Source organism: Aspergillus welwitschiae, assembly GCF_003344945.1.
Source record: "Aspergillus welwitschiae strain CBS 139.54b unplaced genomic scaffold BDQ94scaffold_11, whole genome shotgun sequence".
NCBI lineage: Eukaryota > Fungi > Ascomycota > Eurotiomycetes > Eurotiales > Aspergillaceae > Aspergillus > Aspergillus welwitschiae.
The window spans coordinates 797,827-814,697 of NW_020798705.1; the positions used below are offsets into that span (position 1 = coordinate 797,827).

At 52.8% G+C, this 16,871-nt stretch overlaps 6 protein-coding genes across 6 annotated transcripts; 5 read left to right on the plus strand and 1 right to left on the minus strand.

The window, feature by feature from the left end:
• The first annotated feature begins 2,882 nt into the window (after positions 1-2,882).
• On the plus strand, positions 2,883-5,983 carry BDQ94DRAFT_141154 (beta-glucosidase). The gene is made up of 7 exons (XM_026765764.1): positions 2,883-3,027; positions 3,124-3,266; positions 3,318-3,362; positions 3,417-3,469; positions 3,521-4,712; positions 4,775-5,633; positions 5,685-5,983. Exons 1-7 carry the CDS (start codon positions 2,971-2,973, stop codon positions 5,916-5,918), a joined length of 2,583 nt encoding a protein of 860 aa, XP_026627948.1. The 5' UTR covers positions 2,883-2,970; the 3' UTR covers positions 5,919-5,983.
• A 177-nt stretch (positions 5,984-6,160) lies between these two features.
• On the plus strand, positions 6,161-7,514 carry BDQ94DRAFT_141158 (putative inositol phospholipid biosynthesis protein Scs3). Its single transcript, XM_026765765.1, has 3 exons — positions 6,161-7,123; positions 7,179-7,411; positions 7,460-7,514. Exons 1-2 carry the CDS (start codon positions 6,284-6,286, stop codon positions 7,278-7,280), a joined length of 942 nt encoding a protein of 313 aa, XP_026627949.1. The 5' UTR covers positions 6,161-6,283; the 3' UTR covers positions 7,281-7,411; positions 7,460-7,514.
• BDQ94DRAFT_169233 (uncharacterized protein) lies at positions 7,350-8,640 on the minus strand (the record flags this gene model as incomplete). Its single annotated transcript, XM_026771242.1, has 3 exons — positions 7,350-7,411; positions 7,460-7,717; positions 7,791-8,640. The coding sequence occupies 3 exons, from the start codon at positions 8,638-8,640 to the stop codon at positions 7,350-7,352; spliced, it is 1,170 nt and encodes a 389-aa protein (XP_026627950.1).
• Positions 8,641-9,045: 405 nt separating this feature from the next.
• Positions 9,046-10,386, plus strand: BDQ94DRAFT_169234 (putative erythromycin esterase; the record flags this gene model as incomplete). The annotated part of the gene is made up of 1 exon (XM_026771243.1): positions 9,046-10,386. One exon carries the CDS (start codon positions 9,046-9,048, stop codon positions 10,384-10,386), a length of 1,341 nt encoding a protein of 446 aa, XP_026627951.1.
• Positions 10,387-10,611: 225 nt separating this feature from the next.
• On the plus strand, positions 10,612-13,106 carry BDQ94DRAFT_17022 (uncharacterized protein). The gene is made up of 2 exons (XM_026771444.1): positions 10,612-10,733; positions 10,819-13,106. The coding sequence occupies exons 1-2, from the start codon at positions 10,686-10,688 to the stop codon at positions 13,078-13,080; spliced, it is 2,310 nt and encodes a 769-aa protein (XP_026627952.1). The 5' UTR covers positions 10,612-10,685; the 3' UTR covers positions 13,081-13,106.
• A 940-nt stretch (positions 13,107-14,046) lies between these two features.
• BDQ94DRAFT_177724 (HET domain-containing protein) lies at positions 14,047-16,508 on the plus strand (the record flags this gene model as incomplete). The annotated part of the gene is made up of 2 exons (XM_026772981.1): positions 14,047-14,512; positions 14,567-16,508. 2 exons carry the CDS (start codon positions 14,047-14,049, stop codon positions 16,471-16,473), a joined length of 2,373 nt encoding a protein of 790 aa, XP_026627953.1. The 3' UTR covers positions 16,474-16,508.
• Between the last annotated feature and the right edge of the window lie 363 nt (positions 16,509-16,871).

Below are 16,871 nucleotides of genomic sequence, written 5' to 3' on the forward strand. Positions count from 1 at the left end.
GAAATGCCCAGGCTTTATTTCCAATGCATGTACGAGGGCATTGCGCTGCTTGTAAGCATCTAGTGGGTGAGACGCTTTACCTGGACCGGCTATAAAGCAGTGACAAGGGTACGGTTGTTTCTCATCCTTCCGTAGAATCCGGTTACTTGGCCCGGGGGCATTCGGGTCGATGTAGCTGGTTTTGCTTCCCGTCTGGAGGCTTTCGGCGTCAAGATGCTTTTTGAATATCGGCATGCCTAGCAGCAAACAGGATGTCAGGCGGAAAGATGCCGTTGCTTGTTACTTTTGGGTGTGAGACCAGGAGCGCGGATGATGCGGGGGTGGGAGGCTCGAGTCGTAGCCAGCCAAATCTTGGCGACGACGCCTGGACAGATCAGGACTGAGCTCGGAAGACTAGGCAAGACAAGCGATAGGCAAATATTGCATGTAGGGCTCGACAGGGGCCGGAATCGGAGAATTCTGCAGTCCAAAGTCGAAGACTGGACCCCATCCTCAATCATGCAATACCGTATACCCATAAGCAATACTGGGTCTTGGTTACTTTTCGCACAAAGGCGACGTTTGGTAAGCAAAAGAAAAGAAAAGAAACGACTCAGTCTCCACACATAATCCGTGATCGAGAGTGCTAGTTAGTTGTCCGTGACGGAAACAAGACTTGAATCGAGTCTGAATCCCGAATCCTCAGGGTACTAGACTAGTCTACTAGTTAGTGAGTACCCCACGGAGAGATTCCCCACATCTCCAACTAACCCCCAATGGCCTGCCTCTGCATGAGCGCATGCGGCACCTGACCGAGAGCAGCCACCCTCCGAGAAGTTTCTACGAAAACGATGCTTTTCTCGTGGCCCGGTCAAGCGTCATGGTTCAATGTCACTGGACTGCCATGTGGTCGGCAATGTCCGCTCTACCGGCGATGCGTGGACGATCAACAGTTCGGACTTTGTCCGACAACTCACTGCGTGTGAGCAGTAGATGTTCTTTGACTAGGACCTAGATAACTTACCCACAGTCATGCAAGCAGTTTCTCATCTTCATAGGATATTTGACAAGGCCATCATAATTTCGCAGTGGCGCTCCATCACCGTCAGCAGCACCTTAGCCGAAAGTGGGGTAATTCTTCCCCCCAGGCTAACCGCTAATTTGTATAAATGATGAGCGGCTTTCGTGTTTAGGCGACACCGAGGATAGTCGGAGTCAAGTCTGACGCCCGAGTACGATGCCAGTGAGGGACATCCCGTTCTTCTCCCGACGGGATCTCATCCGCGTTGTAGGAAGAAGGAGGTGATTACCTCATCTTATTCAGCTCTGAAGTGGGGCATCTCTCCCATAGTAGCTCGTGTTCACTGACCGAAATTAAGAGATTCCAGAGGGAGGAGGACTGCATTGTTTCGTGAGTAGGAGGTATGGGCTGACCCTTGCGGCCGGCCGTTGGGTCGACGTAAGGTGCCTTGGAGCCATGTCGGTACGATGACATTTGTTGTGCTCAGAATCTCTGCTTGGCGGTGTCTGCTTGTCTGACATGTTGCCAGGCACCTGTTTAAACCAACTGGTTGTGCAATCGGTCTGACCGCTGGGCAGCTACTGGGAGAAGAGGGAAGGGAAATGCGGGGAATGCTGGGGTGATGAGTGGAAGAAGACGGGATTACACGGTGGATACACACAACTGTGACGGTAAGACGCCCAGCCGGATTCGGACCAACAATGGGCTTGACGGCACGGATCCATGGGAGACTTGCTAGTGGTAGTACTAAGGAGTAGTACTTAGTTGAGAACTAATTCCTCCAATGACGAAAGACCCGGCAAAAGTGCCTCCTGCTTCATGCTCAATTTCCCCATGCGCCATAGGTATTTTGCTCGGCCACAGGCACGTCTAAGCAGAAGCTAAATGCGCCGCGGGATTCGCTCTGTGTGGAGTATTGTTTGGCTTGTCCACCTGCTGTATCGAGAGTTGGCCGGAATGAGCCAGACTTGCAGGGCGATGAACTGCTAGACTGGTGTCTCACTGAAGAATGTAAAAGTTGATCTGATACATCTTCCAAATCAGACATACATCAACAAGGATGTACTTGAGAAAGCCAAAGATCATACTTCACTATGAGTGAGTTTAAAAATTACTATGTGGTATTGACGTAAACCTGGATAGTGCAGGTAACGATGCCGGTTTACCCACAGCTGCAGGGACTGGACGAGGTACTGTGTAACGTAATTACCGGGGCGACCCCTGGCCAAACTAGTGAACTAAATCAACTTCCCCGAATGGTTTTTCCCTCCCCCCAGCTTTTCGTATTCTCCCAGTCTCCAAGACCATTTATTTCCAGCTCGGTCACTATTGTTGATTGCACTAGGAATGGTCAAAGGAAGCGGGGCTCCAGACTTGTCCAGCGTGGACCAAGGACGCTGTTCCCCATGTTGCGCTGGTCCATAGGCTAGGAATAATCCTTACCCCGGTCAAAATGGACCTCACCTGACCCTCCGACCTCTTTTGCCAACCGATGTAGAGTTTGTGCATGGCTCTGCCGGCCCGAATGCATCATTGCTCGAGCTCCTTCCAGCTCTCCGACAGTGCCTTGCTTGTCTAATTTCCGGCTCCTCCAGGGCCGGTCGACTGGTTTGTTCCACCCAGTCTCCCAATCGGGACATCCCACGTCGATCAGCATACCGGACCAAACATCCATCGCCCATGCGTAGCGTGTCTCTCTTTGACACTGCATGCGGGACTGTGAATTGCATGAGTGGGTAGCTTTGCGGAGACAGCTGCTCTGGCATACATCATCGTCGGCGTTCCTCTTTTTGCATGCCCGTGGCGTACAGCCAATTTGTGGCGCTCAAACTATTTAATATGGCCTGGCTCCCCTTTCTCTCGCTCTTTTCGTTTCCGTCTTTTCCAAACCTCCAGTCTCTTCATTGGATAGGTGTTGCACAGTTGCTCACCTGGTTTGTTTTGCTCCCTCTTTGGGCGACTCTGCAAACATGAGGTTCACTTTGATCGAGGCGGTGGCTCTGACTGCCGTCTCGCTGGCCAGCGCTGTACGTGCCGTCACTTCCTTCCTCGTGTGAATTGCAATTGTGCTCGATTGGATTCACTTCTTTGTTTCATCACCACTAACAAATGTCTATTCAAAGGATGAATTGGCCTACTCCCCTCCGTATTACCCCTCCCCTTGGGCCAATGGCCAGGGTGACTGGGCGGAAGCATACCAGCGCGCTGTTGATATCGTCTCGCAGATGACATTGGCTGAGAAGGTCAATTTGACTACGGGAACTGGGTAAGGCTCAATGGCACAAACGATGTGTATGCTCCTGCTAACGACCTCCAGATGGGAATTGGAATTATGTGTTGGTCAGACTGGAGGTGTTCCCCGGTAAGTTTGTGAAGATTGTCAAAACAGGGAGCATTTACTGATATATGGTGACAGATTGGGAATTCCGGGAATGTGTGCACAGGATAGCCCTCTGGGTGTTCGTGACTGTAAGCAACTCGGTGTTTTTAGGCTTTGATGCTCTTGCTGACACAGCGTAGCCGACTACAACTCTGCGTTCCCCGCCGGTGTCAACGTGGCCGCAACCTGGGACAAGAATCTGGCTTACCTTCGTGGCCAGGCTATGGGTCAGGAGTTTAGTGACAAGGGTGCTGATATCCAATTGGGTCCAGCTGCCGGCCCTCTCGGTAGAAGTCCCGACGGCGGTCGTAACTGGGAGGGCTTCTCCCCCGACCCGGCCCTCAGTGGTGTGCTCTTTGCAGAGACAATCAAGGGTATTCAGGATGCTGGTGTGGTTGCAACGGCTAAGCACTACATCGCCTACGAGCAGGAGCATTTCCGTCAGGCGCCTGAAGCTCAAGGCTACGGATTCAATATTACCGAGAGTGGAAGCGCGAACCTCGACGATAAGACTATGCATGAGCTGTACCTCTGGCCCTTCGCGGATGCCATCCGTGCAGGTGCCGGTGCTGTGATGTGCTCGTACAACCAGATCAACAACAGCTATGGCTGCCAGAACAGCTACACTCTGAACAAGCTGCTCAAGGCTGAGCTGGGTTTCCAGGGCTTTGTCATGAGTGATTGGGCGGCTCACCATGCCGGTGTGAGTGGTGCTTTGGCGGGATTGGACATGTCTATGCCGGGAGACGTCGATTACGACAGTGGCACGTCTTACTGGGGTACCAACTTGACCATCAGTGTGCTCAACGGGACGGTGCCCCAATGGCGTGTTGATGACATGGCTGTCCGCATCATGGCCGCCTACTACAAGGTCGGCCGTGACCGTCTGTGGACTCCTCCCAACTTCAGCTCATGGACCAGAGATGAATACGGCTTCAAGTACTACTATGTCTCGGAGGGACCGTATGAGAAGGTCAACCAGTTCGTGAATGTGCAACGCAACCATAGCGAGTTGATCCGCCGTATTGGAGCAGACAGCACGGTGCTCCTCAAGAACGATGGCGCTCTTCCCTTGACTGGAAAGGAGCGCTTGGTCGCCCTTATCGGAGAAGATGCGGGTTCCAATCCTTATGGTGCCAACGGCTGCAGTGACCGTGGGTGCGACAATGGAACATTGGCGATGGGCTGGGGAAGTGGCACTGCCAACTTTCCCTACTTGGTGACCCCCGAGCAGGCCATCTCGAACGAGGTGCTCAAGAACAAGAATGGCGTATTCACTGCGACCGATAACTGGGCTATTGATCAGATTGAGGCGCTTGCTAAGACCGCCAGGTAAGAAGATCTCGGGCTCTTTCTTTTTCCTTATTGTGCAATGAATGCTGACAACATGGTAGTGTCTCTCTTGTCTTTGTCAACGCCGACTCTGGTGAGGGTTATATCAATGTCGACGGAAACCTGGGTGACCGCAGGAACCTGACCCTGTGGAGGAACGGCGACAATGTGATCAAGGCTGCTGCTAGCAACTGCAACAACACGATCGTTATTATTCACTCTGTCGGCCCAGTCTTGGTTAACGAGTGGTACGACAACCCCAATGTTACCGCTATTCTCTGGGGTGGTCTTCCCGGTCAGGAGTCTGGCAACTCCCTCGCCGACGTGCTCTACGGCCGTGTCAACCCCGGTGCCAAGTCGCCCTTCACCTGGGGCAAGACTCGTGAGGCCTACCAAGATTACTTGTACACCGAGCCCAACAACGGCAACGGAGCGCCCCAGGAAGACTTCGTCGAGGGCGTCTTCATTGACTACCGCGGATTTGACAAGCGCAACGAGACTCCTATCTATGAGTTCGGCTATGGTCTGAGCTACACCACCTTCAACTACTCGAACCTTCAGGTGGAGGTTCTGAGCGCCCCTGCGTACGAGCCTGCTTCGGGCGAGACTGAGGCAGCGCCGACTTTCGGAGAGGTCGGAAATGCGTCGGATTACCTCTACCCCGATGGACTGCAGAGAATCACCAAGTTCATCTACCCCTGGCTCAACAGTACCGATCTTGAGGCGTCTTCTGGGGATGCTAGCTATGGGCAGGATGCCTCAGACTATCTTCCCGAGGGAGCCACCGATGGCTCTGCGCAACCGATCCTGCCTGCCGGTGGTGGTGCTGGCGGCAACCCTCGCCTGTACGACGAGCTCATCCGCGTGTCGGTGACTATCAAGAACACCGGCAAGGTTGCGGGTGATGAAGTTCCTCAACTGGTAAGTAGACAGCAAATTCGAACGAAGTCGGACAAAGCTAATAAATCGCAGTATGTTTCTCTTGGCGGCCCTAACGAACCCAAGATCGTGCTGCGTCAATTCGAGCGTATCACGCTGCAGCCGTCGGAAGAGACGCAGTGGAGCACGACTCTGACGCGCCGTGACCTTGCGAACTGGAATGTTGAGACGCAGGACTGGGAGATTACGTCTTATCCCAAGATGGTGTTTGTCGGAAGCTCCTCGCGGAAGCTGCCGCTCCGGGCGTCTCTGCCTACTGTTCACTAATCAGCTATTAAATAAGGCATACCATTGTGACGGTGGTATATGAATAATGATTTTTATGCCATTAGCGAGACCACTGTAGATGTGAACTAAGTATTGCGTAGTAGCGTATAGAGTGATGATAGGCGATGCAGACCCATGCAATGGTAGGATAGAGTGGCGCTGGTTGGGGCGGAAACCAAGCGACGTCATCCGCTGCCGACTTCGCCAGTCTTTCTGCTTTTCCTCTTCAGCCTTCTTCCTCCGCTTCATTTAGCGACCATTGCCAATTGCGCTCTACAACGGCCGATTACTATAATACTCTACACCCCCTTTACCATAAACACCACAACGACATAAATTACTCCACCCCCAACAGACGAGCAACCATGCCCTCGCCCGACCCTCCTGCCCCAGCGATACGACCCTTCCAACCACCCATCACGGCGCTCCTCATCTACCCAGCGACCCTAATCGTGGGCTCACTCTTCTCAGTCCTCTCTCCCACCGCGCAAGGCACGCGCGATGACGGCTCCAGCACCCTCCACCCACACGCCGAGCCCCTAGCCCCGTCCATCGCGTCGGACCTCAACCTCTCCTTTCCTCCGCCGCGCCCCGTCAACTACTTCGCCCGCAAAGACAACATCTTCAACCTATACTTTGTCAAAGTCGGCTGGCTCTGGACCACCGCCGCTCTCGCCTTTATCCTGCTCTCGCAGCCCGCCTACACCCTCGCCGCCAGCCACCGCGCCCGACGCACTGGCCAGGCCGTCCTCCGCTACGTCCTCGCCACGACTGTATGGTACCTCACGACGCAATGGTTCTTTGGCCCGCCGATTATTGACCGCAGCTTTGTGCTGACGGGTGGGAAATGTGAGCGGGCGGTGCCGTTAGCGGAGAACGAGCCTGCCGCGGCAGATGTCAAGACGCTGCTTACGGCTGCGGCGTGTAAACATGCTGGTGGGGCGTGGAGGGGTGGTCATGATGTTAGTGGGCATGTGTTCTTGTTGGTGTTGGCGACGTCGTTGGTTGTGTTTGAGTTGGTGGGTGGTAGTCAGGGATGGGGCAAGGGAGGTGGTGTGCATGTGAATGGGTCGGCGGAAAAGGAGGAGAGTGAGGAGGTGGATATGGTGAGGGTTTGGTCTGGGCGGTTTGCTTGGGCGGTTGCTGGGCTGGGGTGGTGGATGTTGTTGATGACGGGGATTTGGTTCCATACGTGGTTTGAGAAGGTATGTTACTGTCTGATTGGGGGTTGAGTGATGATGATGATGCTAATGATTGCAGTTGACGGGGCTGTTGATTGCCCTCGGCACGGTTTATACGATTTACATCCTGCCTCGACGGGTCTTGCCATGGAGGAATGTGGTAGGATTGCCGGGTGTTTGAGTATACATGATATGATTATGGCATGATAGATGGTGTAGAGTATAGTACACGATGAATACATTTCTTACCTTAATACACATTAAGCACCGGCGGGATAACAGGCTCATTGTCGAAGAAGCCCCGACAGAAAGCTACTCATTAGCCAAATCACTCGCTGAGAATATGAATGGTAAACTCACCTCCCGGAATCAACGCCGACGCATACATCACTTGCGTAATAGGCCTCAAATCTTCAATATCGTCCTCCTCCTCACCTGCCATATACGGCGCCCAGAAATCCACAATTTGATCCGCATACACCTTCAGATCAACAGCCGTATCCTTCTCGGCCTGCTGCTCCGCAACACAGCGAATCCCCATCGCAGCACCGAATTCCCTAAACGCCAACCGATACCGCGGATCACGCTGGAGATAGCGCTTATTCTCAAACAAATCGTCTACACCTCGTCAGCCAACATCCACACCAGAAAATAGAATCAGAAAGAGAAAGAGAAAGAAAGAAAAACATACAAACCCTCTCAACCGCCCTCCCCAACAACTCCCCCGCCCACTCCTCCTCCCCATCCCCAGTTTCCACCAAATGCGCCGTCCAAAGCCCCATCCCCAAATCCAACAAATCGTCACTAACCCTCTGCCTTCCCTTCCGTCTCATCACCCTCCTATAATCCTCAATCTCCTCCTCCAACACCCCCTTATCCCCCCCATTTGCAATCTCATAAGCCCTCACAACCCGAAACACGACGAACCCATCAACAGGGTCCAAGTTCCCCTCACTTCCCACCAACACCCTCTGCAACCCTGTATCCATCTTCCACACCATCCTATCCAGTCTCCTCCCATCAACTCCGCTGATGAAGAACTTCGGATGTATAGCTCTTCCTAATTCAACAGCTAAAGCATTCCACTTCCCCTCCCCACTCGCCACACTCATCCGGTTCAGCGCGAACATCCATAGCGTCAGGTAATGGTGGTACTGCCCGTCGCAGTCTCGCCCGCTGGCGGAGGTTTTGCCGATGCGGAGGCCGCCGGATAATGGGTGGGAGGGGGATGCGCCGGGGAGGTATTGGTGGGGAGGGTCGCGCGTGCGCCCGAGGGTGTTGTGCACGGATTCGATGAGCCGGGAGGCGAGGGTTAGGTAGTGAGTTGGGGATGGTGGGGAGGGGTGGATGCGGTGCAGCGTGAGGAAGTTTAGGACCCCGATGGCGTCCGTCCAGAGGTAGCGGCCTAGATGCCCGCCGGAGTTGGGGGGTGGGGTCCAGGTTTGGGGGGTGGAGGTGGAGGTTATGTGCGGGCCGTAGAGGGTGGTTTGGGCGCGGAGGAAGAGGGAGAGGATTTGGGGGGAGGGTTGGGGAGGGGGCATGGTGGTTGTTGTGGTTGTATAGATGGGATGGTGTTGAGGTTAGTATAGTATGGGTGTGGGATGTAGGTAGGTCTAGGAGGATGGTGGTGTGAACGGTCGGTGAGAGTAGTAAGGAATGTCAAGGCCAAATCAGAGCTAGAGTATATACGGATATTGACATAGAATGTATTGAAGTTGTTTGACAGAAAGAGCTCAGTTATTGTATGCTTTGATAGGTATGTATGCAGTGAAGTCATCATGAGCGGGAGGTGATCTCATCTTAACCCTAACACCATTCTTATACTGCAGTTCTCGTACAACCCGTATCCCAGTCAACTACAACCATCATGGGCTAACTACAGTATTATACATACCGTACTGGTATAATCTATGTTCAAGTTCTTTTCAAAAAGGAAGAAGAAGACCATGTCCCTCCAAAACCTCCTCACCACCGCCGCCCGTCCCCTCCCCCCAATCCACGACCCCAACTTCGCCTCCCACTTCGACAGCTTCGCCAACTACCGCGTCGTCCTCCTCGGCGACGGCAGCCACGGCACCTCTGAATTCTACGCCGCCCGCGCCGAGATCACCAAGCGCCTAATCGAGCACCACGGCTTCACCACCGTCGCCGTCGAAGCCGACTGGCCCGATGCCGAAGCCATCGACCGCTACGTGCGCCAACGCCCCGGGCCCCAAGCCCACCTCACCAATGACAAGCACGAGCCTTTCCAGCGCTTTCCAACCTGGATGTGGCGCAATCGCGAAATGCAAGACCTAGTCGAGTGGATGCGTGACCACAATGCCAACCTACCGGATCATCAAAAGGCTGGATTCTACGGTCTTGATCTGTACAGCATGGGCGCTTCCATCCGCGCCGTCGTAGATTACCTCGACCGCGTGGACCCAGAGGCAGGAAAGCTGGCGCGTCGTCGCTATGGTTGTTTACAACCGTGGGTGGATGATCCGACGGCTTACGGGCTCGCGTCGCTGCGCGGGTTGGCAGACTGCGAAAAAGGCGTTGTGGACATGCTGCGCGATCTGCTGCGAAAGCGACTGCAGTATGCGGAGGAGGATCCGCATGACGGCGAAGAGTCGCATAGCAGTCAGCAGAATGCGTATTTGGTGCGTGACGCGGAGAGATACTACAAGGCTATGTATTATAGCTCTGCGTCGTCGTGGACCCTGCGTGATACGCACATGGTGGATACGCTGCGGCGCATTCTTCGTCATAAGCCGCCAGGCAGTAAGGCCGTGGTGTGGGCGCATAATTCGCATTGCGGCGATGCGCGATACACGGGCATGGGTATCCGGCGCAATGAGGTGAATATCGGGCAGTTGTGTCGTGAGCAGTTCGGTCGGGATAAGGTTGCTCTGATCGGCTGTGGCACGCATACCGGGACTGTGGCGGCTGCGCATGAGTGGGATGAAGACATGGAGATTATGAAGGTGAAGCCGTCGAGACCGGATAGTTGGGAGTGGCTGGCACATCAGACGGGCATTGAGAGCTTCTTGTTGGATTTGAGGCCTACGAAAATGAGTCCGGAGATGAGGGACTTGATGGCGGCGGAGGATCAGCGCTTGGAACGCTTCATCGGCGTCATATATCGGCCTGATACTGAGCGCATGTCACATTACTCGCAGGCTGATCTGCAGAACCAGTTCGATGCGTATGTCTGGTTTGATAGCACCGAGGCTGTTAAGCCGTTGGAGACGGTGCAGCCGCGGACGGCGATGGGGACGGAGGAGACGTATCCGTTTGGGTTGTAGAGTAGATTGTAATGTATTGGTAGAATGTGTAATGAGTAAAAGTAAATAGTGTTTCAAAATAATGATGATGGACGTCGATAACTAACTATAGTTAATGAAGGGATAATGCATAACTAACTAGCACAACGCGCTTAGCTAAGCCCTGACGTCAGCTCACCGCCTGCGGGTGTTTGTTTATTCTTGGATCTCGCCTTCGCCCTGCATTCATTTAATTCATAATCCATCCCCCCACACAATTCCAATTCTTCGACATCTCGATACCCAATTCCAACGTCACCCGATATACATTGACCACCACCATGGCGGTTCGACGGTCCGCCCGCCTGCGCAGCCGCCAGGCCACCGAGGTGAGCACACCACACCATCCCACTCAGCCTCCATTCCGATGGGCTGCTCGCGCCCTTGCATGACATTCACTGACTCGACCTTAAGGAGCCTGAGGCCCCTGCCGACCCCGTCGTCACTGACAACAACGCCCCCTGCGACACGAACAATCACAACAACTCCGAGAACACGTCCGAAATCGACACAACCATGGCTCGTCTCGGCAAACAGCCGGAGAGATTGCCTCCCGTCGTGGAGCACGAGGAGCCAGCTGATGCTGCTAAGGATGTCCCCGTGCAGCGGTCGCGGAAGAAGACCAAGACTGAGACCGCGTCTAAGAGAAGGTCCAAGATTGAAGCTAAAGAGCCTGTTGCTGAGGTGACTCCGGTGATCGCTGAGTCTCAGTCCAACACGGATACGACTGAACCTGCCGTTGCTGAGACAGAAAAGAAGCCTACTCCCAAGGCTGTGCCTGAACCTGCTGTTGCTGAGACCGAAAAGAACCCTAATCCAAAGGCTATACCTGAAACTGCCTCCAAGCTATCGACTCCTAAGAAATCTATCCCAACTCTCAAGGGCACACCTGTCCACAGAAACACGCCCGTCCACAAAAGCACACCCACCAGAACCCCCTCCAGCACCCTCGTGCGCCCGTCCCACCAAGAAATGCACCCCAGCAAGGTCCGCCAGAGCACCACCAAGCAGGCAGACTCCGGTTTGATCCTGGGCTTCAAGCCCATCAAGAAGGACGCCGAAGGCAAGGTGATCAAGGACACTCTCGCCGACAACACTCCTACCAAAGCCAAGGCCTCACCCGCTCCTTATTACGGCACCCCCGCGTTCGAATTCAAGTTTTCCTGCGAATCGCAGCTCAGTGACGAGGCCAAGAAGCTCATGGAGACCGTGCGCGAGGATGCTGCTAAGATCAAAGCCCAGATGACATTGGAGCCCGACCAGAATCGCGCCGAGGCAGCGGACCGGAAGATCGTACAGCCCAAAGGCAAGGCCAGTCGCTTCAGCGACGTGCACATGGCCGAATTCAAGAAGATGGACTCGATTGCTGGTCACGCGTCGGCTTTCCGTGCCACCCCGGGACGCTTCCAGCCAGTGGTCAAGACACTCAAGAGAACCAACTCCAAGGCGCGTTTGGACGAATCGGACCGCAACTCCCCATCGCCATCCAAGATTGCACGTCCTTCACCTGCCATTGTTGCCCCTGCTAGCAACAAACGCGTCAAGCATGACAAAGCCGATGATGCATCGACGCGTCGTCCCACTGCAGCCAGTCCTCCTAAGCCTGTGCAACCCCGGCCCAGATCTACAGTGCGCAGCTCATTGATGACCCCGACGCGGTCCTCTGCGGCACGTGCTTCTTCCGTTACCGCAAGACCGCCTCGCACCTCGATGATCCCATCGCTCGTCCGGTCTCCTGCTGCGAAGCCGGCCGATGTGCCGCGCACGCCTCAGACAGAGTTCAACCCTCGGCTGAAGAGCAACTTGCCCACTTTAGGTAACCTGAAGTCGATCCTCCGCCGCCACCAGCCTTTGTTCTCCAAGGATCCTTCTAAAATTGCCGCGGGCACCCATGTGGCTGCTCCAGACTTTACCTCGAACCTGCTGTTCGGATCGCGAGGCACCACGGAGGAGCCTGCACAGACGCCGTCCCCCAAGAAGCGCGTGGAGTTCACTCCTAGTGTCAAGGCCCGCCACGAGGAGGTTATGTTCTCGCCGTCTCCATCGAAGGTTCCGGTTGCCAGTCCCTCGCGGACCATTTCCGACGTTGTCTATCCCACCCTGCCGGTGTTGACTCCAGAGCAGAAAAGGGTCAGCGCCAAGTCTCCTGCCCAAGCGACAACCCCGACCGTCCGCCATGTCCGCCCGTCAGATGTCCATGCCAATCCCCTGCCTGAGGTTGCAGGCGTGCCGCACGGAATCGGCCACAAGAAGAGGACCCGTGAGAGCGGAGAAGACAATAAAACTAATGATCTCCCTGAGGTCGCGGGTGTTCCGCACGGCATCGGCCAGAAGAAGAGAAACCGTGCTGCCCTTGAGGATGAGACTGATACCGAAAATGTGCCGCCTGTCGACTTGACCGCGGACGCGCGCAGTGCCAAGCGAAGGAAGATGACCTCGCCCTCTCCGCTCAAGGCACCCACTCTGAGTGCCCGCAAAGTTGCAGCCCCTAGCCCAACCAAAGCTGCGACTCCCAGCCCCACCAAGCCTCGCTCGCACACTCCTCTCCGGTCGGCCACGACCAGTCGCATGAGCACTCCGGGCATCAGCACCCCAGCCAGTGTGCGTGCGCGCAACCGGGGTGTGCTGAGTGTCAGCCGATTGAACATGCTGGCACAGCCGAAGAACCGTGGCTGATTTGAATGAGACTAACATTGATTGCATTTCTGAGCGTTGGACGCATGGTACTTACTGCGACATTTCTTGTTGATGCTTCTTTTCTTTGGCGGCTGCCGTGTATTTAGTGCTCCGGGTTGGTGTCTGCGGGACTTTGATTCTTGTGAAATTGTAGGCGCTGGGATGCATCCGGTATGCAAGGCGTTCATGATTTGATTGATTGCTGAATACAGAGATTGAGACTGTATTATATTCAATTTGGTAACCAGTTAGTTGATCAACCATACGATGATGTATGCGATAACACTAGTTCAGCAGCTTGTTCTTGTGTTGATACGCGGGAGTAGATTTAAAGGAAATTTGTGATAACGTTGCGTGCATTTGAGGCACTTATGGAGCAACGTATAACATACATAGCATCGATGATACAAAGTTACTGACACATTCCACGCTTGATGGGGTGGGAGTTATTTTAGGAAGGCAGCTTATCTGACAGATGAAACAGGTGATCCAATGGAATGCACCTTCGTCTTGCCTCTTATATCTTCCTCCATCATTGTCAGAGAATTCCACCTTTTCTTCCCCTTCAATATCTGCGTGTCAGATACGGTGACCAGTCAGCCATCACTATATCATCGAGCATTTTTGGAGATCTTTCAGCTCATCTATGATGCTTACGTTCGAGTCGATGATTTGTTCAGCACTAAGCACGCAAGTGCCTCACCATGCAATATGATTAGTTCGATCACCCGCGCAGGCGCCTGAGAGGTGGGGTTCCATGCAATGAGCAGATCCCTATCTTTCAGCTCTGCCAACTCAGCACAGAGAGGGCTCTTATTGAAGAATTGGAACAAACCTCCACCCCAGCCTCCTAAAACTGACTACTACGCTTGCTCTGCTTGTCACAGCTTGTTGCATTTTAAATCTTTGGGGTGATCCTTCCTCTCCGGAACTTTCCTATACGAGCTACCTCATCGAAGGGTCATCATGGACGAGAATGAGGGTGTGAGCCAGCCTGTTGTGGATGATGAGGTCAAAACGTGTACCTTGTGTTCGTGCCTTGAATTGGTTAGTCTATGTTCACACGATGAGCCCCGTCGTTTGATCAGTCAGACAAGTGAGCCTTCAGCTATGATAGATGTTCGATATACCCTCTTCCACCAGCAATGCGCTCAGTGCGATGGTATGCCCTATGCTTCGCTCTGTGAATTTTGCAAGCATCTTAGGCTGTGGCACCACGCACATGAAAGGATGTTTGTCAATTCCGTGTTTAGGCTAAACTTTGGGAGCGTTCAGGTCATACTGCAGCGGTCTAGAGATTGTGAACTTTGTCGCATTATTACCCAACTTATGGGCCTTGGAGGACGCAACCTAGCTTTAGATTGTTTCCTGGAAATTATTTACGGGGATTCATACAAGGATCCTGACTTTTTCATGAGAATCTACATCAAGGGTTTGTATAATAATTTTATCACGAATTTGAGCGTAGGCTAATCATGGTTGTAAGGCTACCCACGACTTCCATATCGCATTCTTGGTGGGAACGTTATTTCCCCCCAAGAGGGTAGTGAAAGTTCTACCAAACGAACACTATTGCAGCAGCCTATGGTGGACTGGAGCACAGTTCGCACCTGGTTGGGGATGTGTGACAAAGAGCATGACAGAAAGCTTGGATTTCCGTGTGATAATGGACCTCTAGAAACACCGCCCCTTGAATTTCGAGTTATTGACACCGAAAGAGGATGCGTAGTAAGGGCTCCTCCTGCCTGCAGATATGCTACCCTGAGCTACGTGTGGGGTAGCACTACCGACACATATGCATTGGCAACAACAAACACAATTCAAGCACTGGAAGAAGAAGGCTACCTCTTCAAAATTCCTTTACCGGCCACCATTAGGGACAGTATCCGTGCATGCATTGAATTGAAGATACGGTACCTCTGGATCGACAGACTGTGCATTGTGCAAGATGACAACATCACCGTGAAAGACTCACAGATTAATGCCATGGGTAATATCTACAGCCATTCTTATCTTACATTAGTGGATTTAGAAGGCCACAGTATGGATCACGGTCTTCCCGGGGTTACGCAAGCAAGAACATTAGAATATCAGACACATGGAATGAAACTGGGCGTCCTAGAGAATGGCATCTCTACGCTTGTCAGTTATGCAAAATGGGGAACCCGGGGCTGGACGTTTCAGGAGGCACTGCTATCGACAAGAGTGTTGTTGCTTGCAGATACAGGGGTATTATTTGAGTGCTCACGGGCTTCTCAGGAAGTCACAAGCTCTGGAGGGTCGAGGTCACTAAATTTAATGTTCAATTTAGCCCAGGATTACAGGAGCCTAGTGAGTGACTTTACTTCTAGGACTCTTACTTTTGATGCCGATGTTCTTAAGGCATTCTCTGGCATTATGCATTGGAAATATGGGTCGGAGCATTATTTTGGCGTACCATACTGTGAATTTGTGAAGGGTATGCTTTGGACTTCCGACACGGTCCATAAAGACAAGGTACTAGTGGCGAGGAGTGCAGAAACGGGTGATATATTTCCGACCTGGTCATGGTCTTCTATGGTGGGGCATGCTCGGTTGAATTCAGAGACAGATATCCATACATTACTGGGTGTGTGGGGCATCCCATCTTTCGAGACCAAGGAACTGGTGCACATGATTCGGCCTCATAACTCAGAACTGTCATGGGACAAGGCCGAGGACCGCTGCATGGTTCGAGGACTTGGTATTGTATTGGCGTGGAAAGAAGGTTGCTTCCCAGAGCCATCACCGCTCATGCTGAATGACAACACGACTTGGGAAGATTATAAGACCGTCATCAGGTCCAGATGGGCATCAGTTGATAAGCTTAACGAAGAAGCACTTGGGGTAGCAAACACTCGGGGAAAGGAAGATTTCGAAAGGATATTTCCCTCATCATACGTGGAACATGCCGATCAGCCAGGAGCATTGCTGGCACATACACAGTCACTCCGTGCTCGGATGGTCCAGCGGGGAGACACAAAGAACGACCCCATTGCATGGTCACCATATGTGCATGCAAGTTTGCATAGCCTGGGTGATGACAAGGTTGACGTGTGGATACGGTCTAACCCTGCCCATTGGCAATTCCTCGGCCATGATTACAGCAAGGATCACGATACCAAAATGGATGTGCTTGCTCTGTCGATGAATCATGGAAATTCCAGATGTGAATTTCCAGGTCGAGGCGAACAAAGTCAATGGTATGATTCCGAGGGAAATGGCCTCTTTGTACATGACCATGAGATTTTTGCGGTCAACGTATTGCTTGTCGAAACTCGAAATGGACTCAGTCGACGAGTGGGTATAGGTAAAGTTGAGCTTCATGACTGGATCGCTGCGTCACCCGGATTTCGGAATTTTACTCTGGTTTAGAATGTTTGGAGAGGTAGACTTTCAGCGAATGAGCTAGGTACGAGCTGAACTATCTGCTCTAATACAATGAATTGCATTGCTATTTCTTAGACAAATAGTAGGATCGTTACCATTCATTTTCAAGTTTACCCTGGGAGATGTTCGATCTCCAACGTAAGATAGTTTCTATCATCTTGTTTCCTGCAATCCCATGTCGTTACCAAGGGACTACAATGTCCAACTTCTGTCGAGGCATAAGAATCTGCCACTGCCTGAAAGCCAATAATTTCCCACCTAAGCCTGAACAAAAGAAATCATCTCTCCTCTCTGTATTATTTCAACGGCTGACTCAAAGAGAGATTGGGAAATAGCCAATTATTCTAAGCTATACTGCGCTTCGTAAGCAGTCAGACTAGATC

Excerpts from the sequence above, each read along its gene's own strand:
- BDQ94DRAFT_141154 (XM_026765764.1), top strand. The coding sequence starts at position 2,971 with ATGAGGTTCACTTTGATCGAGGCGGTGGCTCTGACTGCCGTCTCGCTG. Across the intron at positions 3,363-3,416 it reads CAGACTGGAGGTGTTCCCCG|ATTGGGAATTCCGGGAATGT; the intron begins GTAAGTTTGTGA and ends ATATGGTGACAG. Across the intron at positions 5,634-5,684 it reads GTGATGAAGTTCCTCAACTG|TATGTTTCTCTTGGCGGCCC; the intron begins GTAAGTAGACAG and ends AATAAATCGCAG.
- BDQ94DRAFT_141158 (XM_026765765.1), top strand. The coding sequence starts at position 6,284 with ATGCCCTCGCCCGACCCTCCTGCCCCAGCGATACGACCCTTCCAACCA. Across the intron at positions 7,124-7,178 it reads TCCATACGTGGTTTGAGAAG|TTGACGGGGCTGTTGATTGC; the intron begins GTATGTTACTGT and ends TAATGATTGCAG.
- BDQ94DRAFT_17022 (XM_026771444.1), top strand. The coding sequence starts at position 10,686 with ATGGCGGTTCGACGGTCCGCCCGCCTGCGCAGCCGCCAGGCCACCGAG. Across the intron at positions 10,734-10,818 it reads GCAGCCGCCAGGCCACCGAG|GAGCCTGAGGCCCCTGCCGA; the intron begins GTGAGCACACCA and ends CTCGACCTTAAG.